We start from the raw sequence: 16,244 nt of genomic DNA on the forward strand, positions 1-16,244 counted from the left end.
CCCCGCCGCGCCGGGGCTGAACGCGCGCCCGGCCGCGAGTGCCCGGGGTGGGACCGGCCCGGGGAGGCGGGGCCGCGGGGAGGGACCCCGGGAGGGACCGGCCCCGCACCGGGGAGTGACGTCATCCGCGTCGGGCAGAGGGCCCGAGCGTCACGGCGGGTCCCGCGGAGCTGTGCGGCCGGCAGGGGGCGCTGAAGGCGGGCCCAGCGGCGCCATGGCGGAGCGGGAGGGTGAGTGCGGGACGGGACACGGGACCGGCACCGTCACCAGACCCGGCCCCGCTCACGCTCCCATCATTCTAGGTAAGAACCCCGAGGGAGCTGCGCCAGTGCCGACGGGACAGCAGGTGAGCGGGGCCGGGGCTGGTGTGAGGCCGGGGCTGGGGAGGGGTCGGGGCCGCCTGACGGTGTGTGCTCACAGGCCCCGGAGCTCTCCCGGGAGGAGAAGCTGCAGCTGCGGAAGGAGAAGAAGCAGCAGAAGAAGAAGAAGAGGAACGAGAAAGGGCCGTCGGCCGAGCCCGCGGAGCTGGGTGCGCCCCCCGAGCCGGGGCAGCCGCGGGGTGAGCGCCGCCGTCCCCGCAGAGCCCCGAGCGGGGCAGCGCTGGGCCGGAGCCGCGGGTGTGCCGGGCCGGCAGCGCCCGGAGCCGGGAGTATCTTCCGGCGGGACCCCGGGGTGTACCCCCGCTCCGTGCCCCAGTTCGGGCCCTCGGACACCCGCGTTGCCGTAGCGCGGGGATGAGGGTGTGGAGCCTCTCCCAGGGCACAGAGGACCCTCCCTGCCGCGGGCTGCCCCTCGCGCTGGGCTGCATCTCCCGGCGAGGCTGGGCACAGACTCCCCCTTCCTCCCCCGCAGCAGCTGTTCAGCCCACGTCCCCCCCTGCCTCGGCTGATGGCCCCGGTGACGGCGAGAAACCCACGGGGGGCAAGAGCAAAGCAGAGCTTCGAGCCGAGCGCCGGGCCAAGCAGGAGGCTGAGCGGGCCCAGAAGCAGGCCAGGAAGGCAGAGCTGAGCCAGGCAGCCACGACGGCCAAGCCCCGGCAGAGCCCCACCGAGCCCCAGTCCAGTAAGGCTGTCATCACCACGGGGTGCAGAGGGTGGGTGAGTGGGATGGAAGGGTCTGGGGTGGGCGCAGGCAGAGGATGCCCACGTGATGCATCCACGGTCTGGGTTCTTCCTGTCCCTGGGTGCTGCCTCTCCCTGCTCTGCCTTCCCTGAATTTGGGGGTGCACCAAAGCAGCTTGGCCTCACCTCAGCTGTCCTCACAGTGGTGAAGCGGCTGCCAGAGCATGTGCAGGTGGATGACCCTGCTGCCCAGAGGAAATTGGCCAAGAAGCTGGAGCGGCAGCAGGTAGGAGGAGGACTGGACGACAGGCTGCACACCCGGGGCAGCTGTGCTGCAGAGGGCCTGGTCAGGCCCATGGTGGGCAGAGGGAAACTTTGCATGCCCTGAACAAGTGCTGGGTATGACTGGTGGCCCTGAAATGAGCAGAGCACTGGGTGAGCCATCACAACACTCGGCTGCAGGTACCTCTGAGGCAGGACTATGGCACCAAGGTCAACCTGTTCTCCCACCTCCACCAGTACAGCCGGAAGAAGCCACTGACACAGCAGATGAGGTACAAGGCCTCCCCAGCCCAGGTCTCTGGCAATGCTGGGCTCTGCTTTGGCTGGCCTGGCTGCAGAATGGCTCTGGAGGAGGGTTGTCATAGTCCTGCATGTGGGATACACCTGATGGAGTGGTGGGGGACGTTTTGCTTGCTTTGGGGAGTGACAGTAGGGGCAGCCCAATGTCTTTGCTGTCAGGTGAGTGCAGGGCCACAGAAAAAGGGGCTGTGGGGTGAGCCTGGCTCCTCAGGTTACCGCCAGTTCCCTTCCTGGGACGTCCCTCAGGTTGTTGGGCTGGGGCTCATCAATGGGTTGAGTGTTTTGGGCTGCAGAGGTGCTGACAGCTCCTTCCCACTGGTCCCTGCAGCATCCCCTCCACAGTGATCCACCCAGCAGTGGTACGCCTCGGCCTCCAGTACTCCCAGGGCATCATCAATGGCTCCAACGCCCGCTGCATCGCACTGCTGGAAGTCTTCAAACAGGTACCTGAGCAGCTACCTGGCAGCAGGGACATTGTGCTGGGTGCAGGTGTGTGTTCCTGTTCCCTGACTACTGAGGCTGTGTCTGTGGTCAGTCATCATCAGCCTCTTCCTTTGGATCATGCCGGGGTGGGGTCCTTTTCTGGCACTGCCACTGCTGTTTTGAGTCCTTGGAGCACCCTTGGCCCCTCCAGGCAGTGTGTCAAGCTGTGCAGGATATGTGTATCTCGACTGCAGCCTGTCAGGCAGGGTGCTTGCATACCCTACCATGAGGTGCCCTGAGGTCATACTCCCTTTCTACTTGTCTCAGCTGATCCGGGATTACTCCACTCCCCCCAATGAGGAGCTGTCACGAGACTTGGTGGCCAAGCTGAAGCCGCATATCAGGTGAGGGCTCCCAATGTCAGAGCAGAGGGCCCAAAGCTCCACAGAGTGTGGTCTGTTGTTCATGTCTGTGGGTCCAAACTTTGGCTGACTTTCCCAGGGTTTTGCCTTCCTGCCCACCCTCCCTCTCCCTGTCTTGGCCCTCCAGGCTTCTTTGGAGCTAAGTCCATTCCTTCTGCAGTTTCCTCAACCAGTGCCGGCCACTCTCAGCCAGCATGGGCAACGCCATCAAGTTCCTCAAGAAGGAGATATCATGCCTGCCTGACACCCTGAGAGAGGAGGAGGTGAGTGGCCTTGCTGAGTAGCAGGCTCCAGGCCCTGGGTGAAGGAGCTGAGCAGGGATGGGATACGGACTGGGAACAGTGCTGCAGTGGAGTTGAAAGCTTGTTACCAAGGGAAAGAGTCTGATCCCCATCTGGCTCAAATCAGGGAGTTGCAGAGAGCAAGAAAGTCTGTATGTGATGTCTGTCTGTCCCCAGGCAAAGGAGAAGCTCCAGGACATGATCGACAAATACCTGCGAGAGAAGATTGTCCTGGCAGCTGAGGCCATCTCAAGGTCTGCCTTTGAGAAGATCAATGACCATGACGTGATACTGGTATATGGATGGTGAGCACAGAGCGCAAGCAGCCGATCCAGCGGGTAGGAGGGGGGAATGGAACAGCATGGGGGGTGAGGCTGTGATGGTCCTGCACAGGGTGCAGCACTGTCCTACCTGGTATGTCTGAAGTTGGGTTCCAAGAACCCCAGAGTCACAGCTCCCTTCACCCAGGGCACTTACAGAACAGCCAGGGTTGTTCACTGGATTTTAAGCAAACTGCAACAAAGTCACATGTCGGGAAGCAAAAATATGGAAGTTTGTGTCCCAGGAAGTAGAAGTGGGGAAAAGAACCAGAGATTGCTGAAGCAAGAGTCCAGATATGATATGTATCCTAGGCAGAGGAAGGAGCAGGGGCAGGAGGCCAATGCAGGCCTGGAGTGTTGTGAGAGGGAAACTGGGAGAGGGTGTGGAGTGGCAGAGTCCCTTGTGGTGGTCAGTGCTGCTTCCAGGGAGAGCTGAGACATCCATCACCTTTCCCAGGGGTGCTTCCTTGTGCAGAGACAGGGAGACAGGCCCTGGGAGCCATCATGGCAGGAGGGTCCTGGAAGGGGCAGCACTCATGAGGATGAGGGTGGATATCGTGGCCAGGCGGGAGCCTGGTCTGATGGGACAGGGCAGCTCCTGACTGGCGCCCATCAGCTCCTCCCTGGTGAACCGCACACTGTGCGATGCCCACGCCAAGAAGGGCCGCGCGTTCCGTGTGATCGTGGTGGACAGCCGGCCACGCCTGGAGGGGCGGGAGACGCTGCGCCGCCTGGTACGGAAGGGCATCCACTGCACCTACGTGATGATCAACGCCATCTCCTATGTGTTGCCTGAGGTGAGGGGCTGTGCCGAGGGCGAGGGAGGTTGCAGTGTGATCGAAGGTGCTGACAGATCCCTGTGCTTCTCCGACAGGTGTCCAAAGTGCTGCTGGGAGCCCATGCACTCCTGGCCAATGGCTCTGTCATGTCCCGGGTGGGGACATCGCAGATCGCACTGGTCTCCAAGGCCTACAACGTGCCCGTCCTGGTCTGCTGCGAGACCTACAAGTTCTGCGAGCGGGTGCAGACAGATTCTTTTGTCTCCAATGAGCTGGGTATGGCTTCTGTCCCCTTCCTCCCACCTGGGCTCTTCTCTTCCACTCCCTGCTGTGGACCCTGACAGGCTGCTCTGCCCTGCCATCCCTCTTCCTGGGCAAGGGGCCACCACTTGCAGGCAGAGGCACCTAGCAGGCGGTGGTGGTGTGTGCTGCTCCAGGGGCAGGGTGGAGAGGTGCTGTCCCTCCTCCTGATTCTGATGGCTTCTCCGCTCTCTGCAGATGACCCTGATGACCTGATTGTGCTCCGGAAGGGCCAGGCCCAGCTTGGGGGCTGGGCAGAGAACAAGTCCCTACGCCTTCTCAACCTGGTCTATGATGTGACGCCCCCAGACCTGGTGGATTTGGTCATCACAGACTTGGGCATGATCCCATGCACCTCAGTGCCTGTGGTCCTGCGTGTTAAGAATGTGGATCAATAGTCAGGGCAGCTGCATGGACACTAATAAACCAGGCCCCCAGTACTCTGTGTGTGCCATCTGTGGTGCGGCAGAGCCATGGCACTCGTGTCATCCATGTCACCACTGGCACAGCTCTGCACCTTCGCTGGGGCCTCTCCTCCCACTCCAGGCTGCAGCAAGGACGGGTCTTCCCTGTCCCTAGGCCCCTCCTCTGGGAAAACGGTGACAGTGTGGTGATGGCCTCTGGCTTACCCTCCTCGGAGATTCGGTGACACGCGGGCGGTGCTTCTAGCAAGACCCCGAGCTGCGATGGTGGGGGACAGCCCGGGTCCCTCTGGCCGTGGCCTCTGGCACCAGCCGCGGAGAGGGCCCTTCCCCGGGGCCCGGCCGGGCGGTACGCGGTGCCCGGGGCGCTGGGGCCGCGGGGATGCGCGGCCGGTGCTGCCCCACGGCCCGAGCAGGACCCGCGCGTGGCTCCCGGGCCGGCGGGGGCGGGGCCATGCAAATCACACCGCCGCCTTCCCAGCCGCTCTGCTGAGGCAGGGGTGGGGTTCGGCAGAGCCCTCAGGGGGCGTGTCCATGCAAATGAGGCGGCGCCGCGCGGCATGCCGGGACACAGCCCGCGCGGAGGCGCCGCTGCCGTCGCGGAGCGGGGCCGTGCGGGAGCCGCAGTCGCGCACCTACCGCGCAGGGGAGAAACTGCTGCCAGGCTGCCCCGGGTCGGGGGTGGTTTCCTGCACTCCGGCTGTGCCGACCCCTGCGGCATCCCCAAATGCAGTGAGCTCGGCTGCATCATTTATGGTAGGGGAGATTGTGTTCGCGTTCTCCCTGATTTCGTTGTTTGGAGGAGGAGTTGTTGTCAGGCTTAGCTGCAGGTAGTGTGCGTGTGTTGTTTCTCGTTATTCCCAATTGCAGCCGATATTCCTGAAACCATCTTTCTCCACTTTCTTCCCGCACTGATGTGCTATCGCTTGCCAGGATCGGCTGCAGGCGCGGCAGCAGTGTTGCTAGCCCGACTCCAGGCGGCCTCGGCGCCCGGTCCCGGCCCCATCTCCCACGTGCGGAAGGGGCCCAGCCTGGCCTCTCCCGGCTCCAGCCCGAGGGCCGAGAAGCGCCTCCGGCCCGACTGCGCGCTCGGACTGCGGTGGGACGGCAAGACTCGGGTTAGCGTCCCGGCCCGCACACCGACCTCGCGGGAGGGACGGACGGGGGCAGAGACTTTGTCCGACTCGGGATGCGTCAAATTCCCGCGCTCTGGAAGTCCGGCTGAACTCACGGACTCGACCGGGTGTGACCCGGACAGTGCTCACCGAGCGGGGCCGGCATCTCCCCGGGCCCCTTGCTCAGCGATTACCCGTTCCACCGGGGCGTTTCCCTGCTCCTGCAGACATGGCCTGGGACAGGCCGGAATCATCCCGGCTTAAAACACAGCAGTCCAGAGGCCCCCTTTAGGGATCCACTGGCCAGCTACTGCAGGGAACGGGGATATGTCTCCCGGGCACCGGCAGCACCTGTTCGGAGAGACCGCCCCGAGATGCTCCTGAACCCCTTGCTATTCTCGAACTGCGCACCGAGAGCACGACCGGACTGCCCTCGCTGCTCTACCGCCCCGCCGGAGAATCCCGGACGCCTCGCGGATCGCCCCCTACACCCGCGCTCCCAGATCCCACAGCTCCCGCGTCCCTCGCCCCATCCTCGATGCAGCGCCGGGCTGTCCATTGTGCTCTCATCCTCAGCGCCAGCAATGCCCGCGACCACCCTGGTCTGAGGGTCCGCTCCGCTCGACGTAGGATGGCACTACGGTAGGGAAGGTACAGCCATGGGCATCTCACAGCTTAATTCTGCAACATCTATCGTTAAACCGCCAAACCAGGGGAGAGCGCGAACGCAGTCCCCCACTACCACAAATTATGCAGTCGAGTTTCCCGCATTTGGGGAAATCGCAGGGGTCAGCACACCCGGAGTGCAAGGGATGAGCCTCGCCCTGGGAAAACCACCTGCCTGATCATGGTGTCTCCCCTGCCAGGTAAGTATGAGACACCAACCCCGCCGCCCGCACGCCCTGCCCGCCGCACGCCCCCACAGCACACGGACACCCCGACACCAGCCCCGCCCCGAACCGGCCCCGCGCTGCGCCGCGGCCCGCACGGCCCGGCCCGCGCAGCGCCCGCGGACGCGCGAGGGCAGCGGCGCCCGTGCGCGGGGCTGTGTCCCGGCATGCCGCGCGGCGCTGCCTCATTTGCGTGGACACGCCCCGTTAGCCCGGCTCATGGTCCGCCCACACTCGTCGCGTCCTTGTGACGTCATCGGGCCAGGCCTGGTTCCGGTTCCGGCTGGTGGCGCGGCCCGCAGCGGGGCGGCGGCTCCGCGAGCCCCCGATGGCGTCGAGCGCCGCCCGCGGGCCGCCGTGCCGGGAGCGGAGTCTCCGGGAGCGGCCGGGACGACGATCGGGTTCTGCTGGGCGGAGTCGGAGCCGTAGTGGGGAGCGGGAGGGTGAACAGAGAGTACTCCGTATGTACCGGGGGTGGACTGGGCGAGGCGGGGGTGCTCCCCGGGGTACGAGGGGGTGCCACCGTACCCGGTGCTGCGGGACACTGAGTCATGCCAAGGGATCTTGCTGCGTTCTGGTGCTAATTCCGGTGTTTTGGGGCAGGGGAAGAGCTGCCGGCGGGAGATCTGGACTGCGAGGATGAAAGAGAAGCTGCCAAGTCCCCAAAAAAACCTGTGCGGCCCCAAGTCAGTCCCGGCGGGGCGGTGGAGGGGCGCGGCGAGAGCTCCGCGAACGGGGCGGTGCCATCCCCGAGGGCTGCCGGGAAGCGCGGCAGGAAGGGCAAGGCCGAGGTGTTGCTGTTGGAGCTGTCCCAGGCCCCGGAGCCCATCCGGATGCAAAAGGTGCTGGGGAGCAGCGAGGAGGGGGACGGCCTTGAGACTCCTCGGGGCGGGCGGCCCAAGAGGAAGGCGGCCAAAGTGTAAGTGATGGTGACACTCGGAGCCTGGGGGCACCTGTGCTCTAGAGACACGTGGGAGCGCTGGGAATGTTCAGCCTGGAAAAGGCTCCAGGGAGACCTTAGAGCCTCTTCTGGTGCCTAAAGGGGCACCAAAAAAGCTGGAGAGGGCCTTTGGACAAGGGCCTGTAGGGACAGAACACAGGGGAATGGCTTCCCACTGCCACAGTTAGATGGGATATTGGGAAGGAATCCTCCCCTCTGACGGTGGGGAGGCCCTGGCACAGGCTGCCCAGAGAAGCTGTGGTTCCCCGTCCCTGGCAGTGTCCAAGGCCAGGTTGGATGGGCCTTGGAGCATCCTGGTCTAGTGGAAGGTGTCCCTGCCGATGGCAGGGGGTTGGAACTGGATGAGCTTTAAAGTGTCTTTCAACCCAAACCATTCCCTGATTCCATGAGCTCTGTCTCCCCAGAGAGTCTCAGTGTCTTTCCTGTAGGACTTTGTCCCATGTTGGTGGGATGTACTGATTCTTCACAGACCAATCCTTTCCCAGTTTAGGGAATGTGTTTGGATCCAGGAGTCCCAGGCAGGGGGCAGCAGCTGCCCGCGGCGGGAGGAATTCCCTTGGTTCCTGACAGAGCAGGAGGAGCTTATTGGTGGTAGCAGGGCAAGCTCCAGGGAGTTTGGGGTGGGGGGGAAGAAGCTATGTGCTCAGGGCCTCTGGCACAGCTGGAGCAGATCCACTGCCCAGACCATGGGCTGGAGGGTGCATCCACCGAGTCTTGGAGGGAGGGAGGCTGGCCCACCCCTGTGTCATCCTGCCACTCACCTCCAGGCTCCACTCTGGTGTCCCAGGGCCTTGCTGTACCTGCAGGAGCTGGCCGAGGAGCTGATGTCCGCGTGCCAGCCCCCTGCTCCAGCCGAGGGGGCACCGGAGCTGGAGCCTGAGCATGTCCAGAGGAAGCGCCGGAGGAGGAAGGAGGAGGACACAGACAGCGATGACCCCACACGAGACGCTGACTTCGTGCCCTCGCAGGAGGTGCTGCAGGCAGAAGAGGAGGAGGAGGAGGAGGAGGAGGAGGGCAGCGATACCCTGCTCAGTGAGGCGTCAGAGCCAGAGCTGGAGGCACCTCGAGGGCACAGCGGGAAGACAGCGGCCACAGGGGTGAGGGCAGGGGCTCTGCCTGGGCCCCTTCTTGCCTGTGTCCCAGCACCAACAGCTGCAGATGCTTCCGCTGTCCCACAGTGTCCCTGCTGCCAGGGCAGGACAACTGGGATGGGGGTGGCACAGGGCCGGAGGCAGCTCTGGGTGAGAGCCAGTGGAGATGGGAGCAGGGACAGGTCTTCTGGGAGAGAAACAGGGCCTGTGCTCCTGCTGGAGCAGCGGGAGGTAGAGGTAGGTCCTGAAGGGGTCCTGGCCTCCTGGAAGTTCCCATAGTGGGGCTGTATGTCTTTAGCCCAATGTGGTATGTTGATAGTGGCTGGGGAGAGCTCTGTTCTCGGGGGCTGTGGTGGTTCCCTTTGGGACAGGTGAGTCCCCCAGGGCTCAGGGCTTGCTCTGAGTCTGCTCTTGTGCCCAGAGATCCAAGCCCCAGTGCCGAGGCCTCGCTCCCAATGGCTTCCACAACTCCATCATGGCCCCAGTGGAGAAGAGCTCCAGCCTTACCTGCAGCCTGTGAGTGGGGGCTTGGGGTGCTCGAGGGTCAGGGGGCTACAGGGAGCAGTGAGTGTATGTGTCCTGGTAGCATCACTGGCACAGATACAAGGGAATGTCGATATTCCACTGGGATGGGGCACAGTTGGGTCGGGGGGGTTGCAAAGGGCAGGGGCTGTGCTGCAGAAGGGGAGGCTGTGGCACAGGATGCGAGTACAGGGTGCTGCTCATGCCATGGGAGGGGATGTGAGGAGGGGATGCTGGACGTGCCAGGTGCAGGGCCATGGCTGAGATTTGGCATGCACTGCAGGCGGGAGCAGAAGCACTCGCAGTGGGAGTTCCCTGACTGGATCCCGGTGGCACACAGATGGATGTGTCTCTCTGACAGGTACCATGGGACCAGGGAGGGAGCAGACCCAGAGAAAACGTGGGGCAGTTTCTGGGGTGAGCAGTGTCTGGGGTGAGCAAGGGCATGGGGGGGCTGTGCTCCCACACCCCTTTATGTGTCTGCAGTGGGCTTTGGGAGTCTCTTGGGTTTGGCTGTGGAGCCACGTGGCCAGCAGCAGGGCCTGTCAGGCCGTGTGGAGGCTGGGATGGTGCTGGGGCATGGGGCTGTGCTGGGGTGATTGGGTGAGGGGTGGGGAGACCTCCTCTCACCTTCTGCCTGCACAGCGAGGCTGCCCCGTACCTGCCGGCAGAGGAGAAGTCTCCCCTCTTCTCCATTCAGCGTGAAGGCATCAAGGACGATGGTGCCTTGTACAGGTTAAACAGGTGTGTGATGGGGTGTCCCCAGGCCCAGCAGGGTGTTGGCTGTCAGGCTGTGCCCTGCCTGTCGTGGCAGTGGCTGTCAGGTTGTCCCCAGGCCCAGCAGGACAGTGGTTGTCAGGGTGTCCTCAGGCCTGTCTGGGACCAGTGGTTACCCCCAGGGTAACCATGAGTTGGGCAGCCAGCCCATACTGTGCCCTGGGGTCCCACCAGCCCCTGCCCCAGCTCTGCAGAAGCCCTCACCCCCCTCCCCCCAACAGGTTCAGCTCTCTGCAGCCCCACCCAGAGCGCCTAGATGTCTCCTTCTTCGTGGGTGGCCCAGTGTGGGCGATGGAGTGGTGCCCAACCCCAGAGGGCTCTGCAGCCTCGCAGTATGTGGCCATGTCCTGCCACAGGAGCATGGAGGAGACGCACAGTGTGTCTGGGCTTCACTCAGGCCCTGCACTCCTGCAGCTCTGGGGCCTGGGTGTGCTGCAGACGGAGCCGGGGTGAGTGGCTGGGGCTGGGGCTGGGGCCTGCCCAGATCTTTTGTCCCTCTGTGGCTGAGTGGGTGGTGAGACTTGTACTTTCCCAGAGCCACCAGCCACAGCCTGAACCCCAAGGAGGCTGTGTTGGTGGCCAGCTCTGCTGGTGGTGTACACTGGTGTGTATTGGAGCTGCTGGGCACCAGCTGCCGTGTTCCTCATGGCCGAACATGCCCACAGCTCTCCCAACAAAGCCAGGCTGGCCTATGCCATCGCTGCTGACTACGGCTGTGTGTGGGACATGAAGTTCTGCCCCAGTGGTGCCTGGGAGCCACCCACCACAGCCCGGACGGTGAGTGCTGCTCAGGGGCTACCCTTGGGTTCCCCAAGGGTCCGGAGGGGTGACCCTATGTCTGAGCCCATCTGTCCATCCCCAGCACCCACAGATGAGCCGGCTGGGTCTGCTGGCTGCCGCCTTCTCCAACGGCAGGGTGGTGGTGTATGCGCTGCCGCACCCTGGGGCCCTGCACCATGCCAAGACAACCCAGGTAAAAGGTAGGAAGAGCCACACCACCAAGCAAGGGCGTCCTGGCCCTCCTCCTGCCGTGCCAGGGTGGGGCTGCAAGCCCCAGGCTGGGCACCTCTGCCCACAGGAGCCTGCTGTGCTGGGGAGCTGCCAGCAGGACTGTGCTCCAGCCTGGGAGCTGCATGGTGGGGAGGTGAGCCCACCTGATTCCCAGGATTGGAACCCTGCTGCCCCAGCCTGGCATCTGCCACAGGTATAGTGTGGGATCTGAGGCTGCTTGTTGGGGGCCTGCTGTGAGTACTCTTGTGCCCAGAGATCCAAGCCCCAGTGCTGAGGCCTCACTTCCAATGGCTTCCACAATTCCATCATGGAATTCCAGTGGGGAAGAGCTCCAGCCTTGCCCTCAGCCTGTGAGGCTGCTTTGGTTCCATCTCAGGGACACTGCAGCCCCCTGGCTGGGATGTAGCTCCTGGGCAGCCCCCCAAAGCTGGGCGCTGGGAGGAGACTCACAGCAGCATCACTGTAGCCATAGTGGGGGCAGGGTGTGGTGCAGCCACAAAGCTTGTCCCCAGCCATTCCCCATCTCCTGCTGCCAGAGCTGCTCACTCCAGCCTGGCCGAGCCGTGTGTCAGGGCAAGACAGGGAGCTCTGGGCCAGCTCAGGCTAATGGTGCCTGTAATAGACTGTGCCGGAGCTGAGCGGGATTGATGGCTGGTGCGTGCTGGCGGTGGGCACTCAGCCGTGGCCGACAGCCTGCGCTTTCCTGCTGACAGTGGGAAATGGGCTCCCAGCCCCGCCAGCACGTTGGCTGTGCCTGTGTTGGCTGCGCCTGTGTTGGCTGCGGGTGTCTGGGCTGCTGCCGCAGCCCCCACGTGGCACTGTGTGATGGGGGGCCCACCCAGCTCCTGCCAGTGACAAGCCCGGCACATCATTGGCTGCAGCTGCTCGTACGGTCACTGCACCTCACAGCTGGGCTGGAGCACTGGTTCCCAGCCACAGGATCAGTGCCAGGCTCTGGTGACAGGCCCTGCTGGGAGCTCCCAAACTGGCATGGCTGTGCTGGCTGCCCTGGGGCACTGGGGACTTGCATCCCTGTGTTCCTGCCTGGCAGAGCTGGGGCTGGTCTCCATGCCTCATCCCAGCTGTCACAGCTGTGCCAGGGAAGAGGCACAGCTCCTCCATATGGCCCATGGCTGCCACGCTCCAGGCTGTGATGGAGAGGACAGCCCCCCCAGGGGTTAGGGACCCCAGGCCCAAGGGATGTGGGACGGGGTCCCCACAGCGCTCACGTTGGGTGTTGCTGGTGGGGGGGATTCTCAGGTAGACAGAGCTGGTGCGTGGTGGTCCTGTGGGCATCCTACCCTGAGCTGTTGGGTGCCAGGTCTCTGCAACCTGCCCTCCCCAGCCTGCTCTTTCCCTTCCTGGAGTGGTCACAGTTAGGTCTGGCCCATGTGTCAACTGCGTTACCTTGATTTTGGTGCCAGCCGTGATGGGGCAGGAGCACATCATCTCTGCCTATGGCACATTTCAGGGGCTGCTTCCTCCAACACACAGGCAGGCCTGGCTCCTGGGGGTCCTGCTGCTGCCAGTTTGCTCCTCCACATGCTTCAGTCCCTGCTGTGCTGGGGACACTGCTCTGGGGGGACAGCAGGACAGGGACCGGGTGCCCTGGCCAGGGCCGTGAGGAGCTGCAATCTAGGCTCCAGGCAGGGAGCTCCGAGGACAGCCAATGCCTGCCCTGATCCCCTTCTGCTCTCTTCTAGATGGGTCCCTCCACAAGCACCTTATCTGCAAGGTCAGTGTCCCCTGCCATGGTGATCCCTGTCAGGGCTGGCACCCGCCAAGCCCCTCAACCGGTGCAGAGCCTGGGGAGCCAAGGCACCTGCAGAGTGTTGGAGGGGCAGAGCAGTGTCATGCTCCCACCCCAGGCATCCCGCTCTTGGGGCATGGATGGCACCAGTGCGGGGTTGTGACCCAGGGCTCTCCCTTGGCCCCCAGGTGCAGTGCATCGCCACACTTCAGGTGGGCTCCATCCAGGCAGGTAATGCATCTGAGTGTGGGCAGTGCTTCAGTCTCTCCTGGATGCCTTCCAAGCCCCACCATCACCTGGCAGCAGGGTTTTATGATGGTGAGTCCTCCTGTGCCCTGCAGCAGCACTCAGGGAGCAGCCCTCACCCTGGCAGAGACACTGGAGCCTTGTTCTCAGCCTCAGCTGGTGCTGGAACCTCTGCCCATCCCTGGGTCAGGGGAAGGCTTCTCTGGGCTCGCTATTGTCATTCTCATGTACCTCCAGGCTGGTCACTGGTTGTCCCTGTCTGTGGCTCTGGCCTTATCCACATCTGTTGAACTTGCCTGGATGGAATTTTCTGCTAGGCTTCCAGTGATCCACAGCTCTGTGCTGTGTTGCCAGCACCTGCTACCATGCTGTCTGCTTGGAGCCCCAGCTCCAGCCTGGCCACCATGTCCCAGCCTGTGCTGCTGCTGTGTCCTGCCACCGTCCTGTCCCACTCTCAGCCCCAGCTCCAGCTTGGCTGCTGTGTTCTGCAGCTCCTGCAGCCCTGCCTGTGCTGCTGCTGGTCCCCGGTGAAGCACCTGTGCCACTGGCAGTGCCTCATGGACACAAGTCTCTCCACAGGCACCGTGGCAGTGTGGAACCTGCTCACCAAATCCCTGCTGCAGTGCGTGCAGCAGCCTGACGCCTCCCTCAAGCTCTACCCTTTCCGGTGCTTTCTAGCCCATGACCACGCAGTCCGGAGCATTGAGTGGTGCAAGGCTGACAGGTAAGGGCAGGAGCAGGCACAGGTACTGCCAGGAGAGGGGCTCCCTCCTGCAGGAGAAGCTCCTTTGTCAAGAAGGGCTCGGGAGGCTATGGTGTCATTGACACCTGGTTCTCTGCAGCACTGGGGAGGATGGGTTGGGCTTTCCACGGTGAGGGCAGTTGAGCCACTGCAGGACTGGAGCCACTTGCTCCCCGTGGCAGGGCAGGGCACAGCTCCATGCTGGGCTCTCAGTACTGCCTTTCTCCTGGTTCTCAGCAACTTCCTGGTCACGGTAGGCAGCGATCGCAAGATCAAGTTCTGGGACCTGCGGCGGCTCTACGAGCCCATCAACAGCATCAAGCGGTTCCTGAGCACTGAGGTGGCCTGGCTGCTGCCCTACAATGGCATCACTGTGGCCCAGGACAACTGCTACGCCTCGTGAGTGCTGGGGGCCAGTCCTGCTGCCGGGGCCTGGTCCAGCTTCCCAGGGGCCCCTCTGGCTTCCCCCTCCCTGGGACTGTCCAGCTGTGCCATGGCAAGGGCAAGCTCTGCTTGTTTTGGGTCACACCGCAGCATCACAGTGTGATATTCCCCCCTGCCATGCCATCCTGCAGCAGAGGCAGGGTGGGCCAGGGGATGGCCTACCCCTGGACTGGGCAACAGGGGTGCTGCGGGTTTGAGGTTTGGGGTCTCAGTGAGTTCTTGGCTTCTGGGAGCTGCCTTGAGCAGCTTTGACTCTGTGACATCCTGCGAGAGCAAGAACAGCCCCCTCACCACCCTGGGCTGGTTCTGGGGGGAGGTGGGCTGTGCCTGGCTCTCACAATCCTGGTGACGGCACAGAGTCAGGCATCCCACGCCTCATTCCATCCCTTCCACCACAGGTATGGGCTCTGCGGGATCCACTACATCGATGCCGGGTACCTGGGATTCAAGGCCTATTTTGTGGCCCCTCGCAAGGGCACCGTGTGGGTAAGGGCCAGTGCAGGGCCATTCTGTCCCAGGGGGCAGGTCAGCACCAGCTGGGGCCCAGGCTTGCGGGTGGGGTGACGCTGCCTGGCTGGGGGTGGTGGGGACCCTGTGCCCTCCAGCCCTGTGTCCCTGCAGAGCATCTCTGGCTCGGACTGGCTGAACACAGTAGCTGCGGGTGACATCACTGGCGAGCTGGTGGCAGCGGTGCTCCCTGACCTGGCTGTCAACCCCCTCAATGTCAAGCGCTCCTCGGACCGCAGATTTGTAAGCAACCATTGTGCTCGGGTGGCCCAGCCCAGCACACAGGGCCAGTAGGGGTGGGGAGGGAGACCATGGGATAAGTGTCCTGGCCTCCTATCCCACTGGTCCCTGGTGGTTCCTGTATCTCTGTCTGCCCTACCCTGAGCCCCCTCTCACCCGCAGCCAGTGTACAAAGCTGACCTTCTACCCTGCAGCCCTGATGGGCCTGAGGGCACCGAGCAGGCACTGCCCAGGACCCATCGCTACAGTGAGATGATAGCCAGGAGCTACATCCGATTCCAGGACACGGACCTGGTAGGAGAGGGCAGGGGGCAGCCAGGGTCCAACCCATGAGCAGGACTTGTGGGGCTGTGGCTGGTGGTGGGGGTGGCAGGGCCAGGAGATGTTGCTGGGGCATTGGGGCAGCCCCTTCCGTCCGGCAGAGCTGAGGTCATGGTGCATGCAGTGCTCCTGCCTCGGGCCCACAGCCCAAGGTGCTGCCACCACTTTCCAGCGCAGCTTCCAGAACTTCCCGAGCCGGGAGCCCATGCGCCGGATGCACATGCAGGAGCTGAAGGCAGAACTGAGCCTTGACCGCCTGCAGCTGGAGGCCCTGCATAAGGTGAGGGGGCCAGGCTGAGCCTAAGCCCCAGCCCTGCACGCAGATGGTGCTGCTTTGGGGGCCGGAGTCCCAGCGTCGCAGATCCCTCCCTTATGAACCCCTCTTTTCCCACAGGTGCGCTTCAGCCCCAACCTGGACTCACAGGGGTGGCTGGTGTCGGGCGGGCAGGCAGGCATTGTGCGGGTACACTGCCTGGCAGGGCTGGCCTCCAGCGTGGGCCACCAGCTGCTCCCAGAGTGCCGGGCCCGCTTCAGCTTCCTCTATGGGGATACATCCAGCAGCCCTGGCCCCCCCGAGGGTTCCCTGCTGCCAGCGGAGTAGGAGTGTCAGTCCCTTGTGCTGCTGCCATATGCTCACCCTGGGCAGGGCCTGGGGCTGGGGCCAGCTATGCTGTCCAGGTGCTGCAGCCCCTCTCAGTGCTGCTTTCCCGATGGGTGTCTGCTGCAGGAGGGACAGCTGCTCCCAGCCATTCCCTGGGATGCTCTGAACACTTGTCCTCATCCTCGGGGCCTGAAAGGATCTGTCTGCACTGTTTGGTCTGAGCTGGGCAGGGGTGGTGGGACCTGCACATGTCCCGGGGTTGAGCTGTGGCTCTGACCCCGCGGAAGTGCCCGTGGGCTGCACCAGCACGGCGCTGTGCTTGTGCTCGCCTCCATCCCCACTGTGCGCCAAAGGGCAGGGAGGGGGCCGGGAGCTGTGGAGTCGCTCACATTGAGCTTGTGTTCAGCTGTGCAGAATAAACGTGGTTGGTTTTGTA

At 63.7% G+C, this 16,244-nt stretch overlaps 2 protein-coding genes, 1 non-coding gene and 1 pseudogene across 8 annotated transcripts; 3 read left to right on the top strand and 1 right to left on the bottom strand.

Moving 5' to 3' along the window:
• The first annotated feature begins 139 nt into the window (after positions 1-139).
• Positions 140-4,608, top strand: EIF2B4 (eukaryotic translation initiation factor 2B subunit delta). 3 transcript variants are annotated; one of them, XM_048299568.1, is made up of 14 exons: positions 140-230; positions 303-346; positions 421-559; positions 856-1,062; positions 1,265-1,347; positions 1,524-1,615; positions 1,972-2,086; positions 2,179-2,277; positions 2,394-2,470; positions 2,649-2,751; positions 2,947-3,074; positions 3,706-3,886; positions 3,964-4,144; positions 4,367-4,608. In XM_048299568.1, exons 1-14 carry the CDS (start codon positions 215-217, stop codon positions 4,564-4,566), a joined length of 1,665 nt encoding a protein of 554 aa, XP_048155525.1. In that variant the 5' UTR covers positions 140-214; the 3' UTR covers positions 4,567-4,608. The 3 variants fall into 3 exon arrangements, with proteins under 3 accessions (XP_048155525.1, XP_048155524.1, XP_048155526.1); XM_048299567.1 differs by having other exon boundaries at positions 141-230; positions 853-1,062; XM_048299569.1 differs by lacking the exon at positions 2,179-2,277 and having other exon boundaries at positions 146-230; positions 853-1,062.
• A 613-nt stretch (positions 4,609-5,221) lies between these two features.
• LOC125324258 lies at positions 5,222-5,375 on the top strand (annotated as a pseudogene).
• Positions 5,376-6,415: 1,040 nt separating this feature from the next.
• Positions 6,416-6,579, bottom strand: LOC125324251. The gene has a single exon (XR_007202891.1). It is a non-coding gene; the product is annotated as a U1 spliceosomal RNA (small nuclear RNA).
• A 289-nt stretch (positions 6,580-6,868) lies between these two features.
• Positions 6,869-16,244, top strand: GTF3C2 (general transcription factor IIIC subunit 2). Of its 4 annotated transcripts, XM_048298888.1 has the most exons (18): positions 6,871-7,056; positions 7,199-7,514; positions 8,344-8,653; positions 9,069-9,163; positions 9,453-9,530; positions 9,815-9,913; positions 10,168-10,395; positions 10,612-10,723; positions 10,809-10,926; positions 12,661-12,692; positions 12,896-13,025; positions 13,533-13,677; positions 13,933-14,094; positions 14,538-14,625; positions 14,761-14,889; positions 15,049-15,180; positions 15,380-15,487; positions 15,602-16,244. In XM_048298888.1, exons 1-18 carry the CDS (start codon positions 6,924-6,926, stop codon positions 15,806-15,808), a joined length of 2,622 nt encoding a protein of 873 aa, XP_048154845.1. In that variant the 5' UTR covers positions 6,871-6,923; the 3' UTR covers positions 15,809-16,244. The 4 variants fall into 4 exon arrangements, with proteins under 4 accessions (XP_048154848.1, XP_048154847.1, XP_048154845.1 ...); XM_048298889.1 differs by lacking the exon at positions 9,815-9,913; XM_048298890.1 differs by lacking the exons at positions 15,380-15,487; positions 15,602-16,244 and having other exon boundaries at positions 6,870-7,056; positions 15,081-15,171.

Source organism: Corvus hawaiiensis, chromosome 3 (genome assembly GCF_020740725.1).
Source record: "Corvus hawaiiensis isolate bCorHaw1 chromosome 3, bCorHaw1.pri.cur, whole genome shotgun sequence".
NCBI classification, from domain to species: Eukaryota; Metazoa; Chordata; class Aves; order Passeriformes; family Corvidae; genus Corvus; species Corvus hawaiiensis.

Bases quoted from the DNA above. Each gene is read 5' to 3' on its own strand.
- GTF3C2 (XM_048298888.1), top strand. From the start codon at position 6,924: ATGGCGTCGAGCGCCGCCCGCGGGCCGCCGTGCCGGGAGCGGAGTCTC. The intron at 9,164-9,452 runs GTGAGTGGGGGC...CATGCACTGCAG, and splicing joins TCCAGCCTTACCTGCAGCCT to GCGGGAGCAGAAGCACTCGC. The intron at 13,026-13,532 runs GTGAGTCCTCCT...GTCTCTCCACAG, and splicing joins GGCAGCAGGGTTTTATGATG to GCACCGTGGCAGTGTGGAAC.
- EIF2B4 (XM_048299567.1), top strand. The intron at 3,075-3,705 runs GTGAGCACAGAG...GGCGCCCATCAG, and splicing joins GTGATACTGGTATATGGATG to CTCCTCCCTGGTGAACCGCA. The intron at 4,145-4,366 runs GTATGGCTTCTG...CGCTCTCTGCAG, and splicing joins TTTTGTCTCCAATGAGCTGG to ATGACCCTGATGACCTGATT.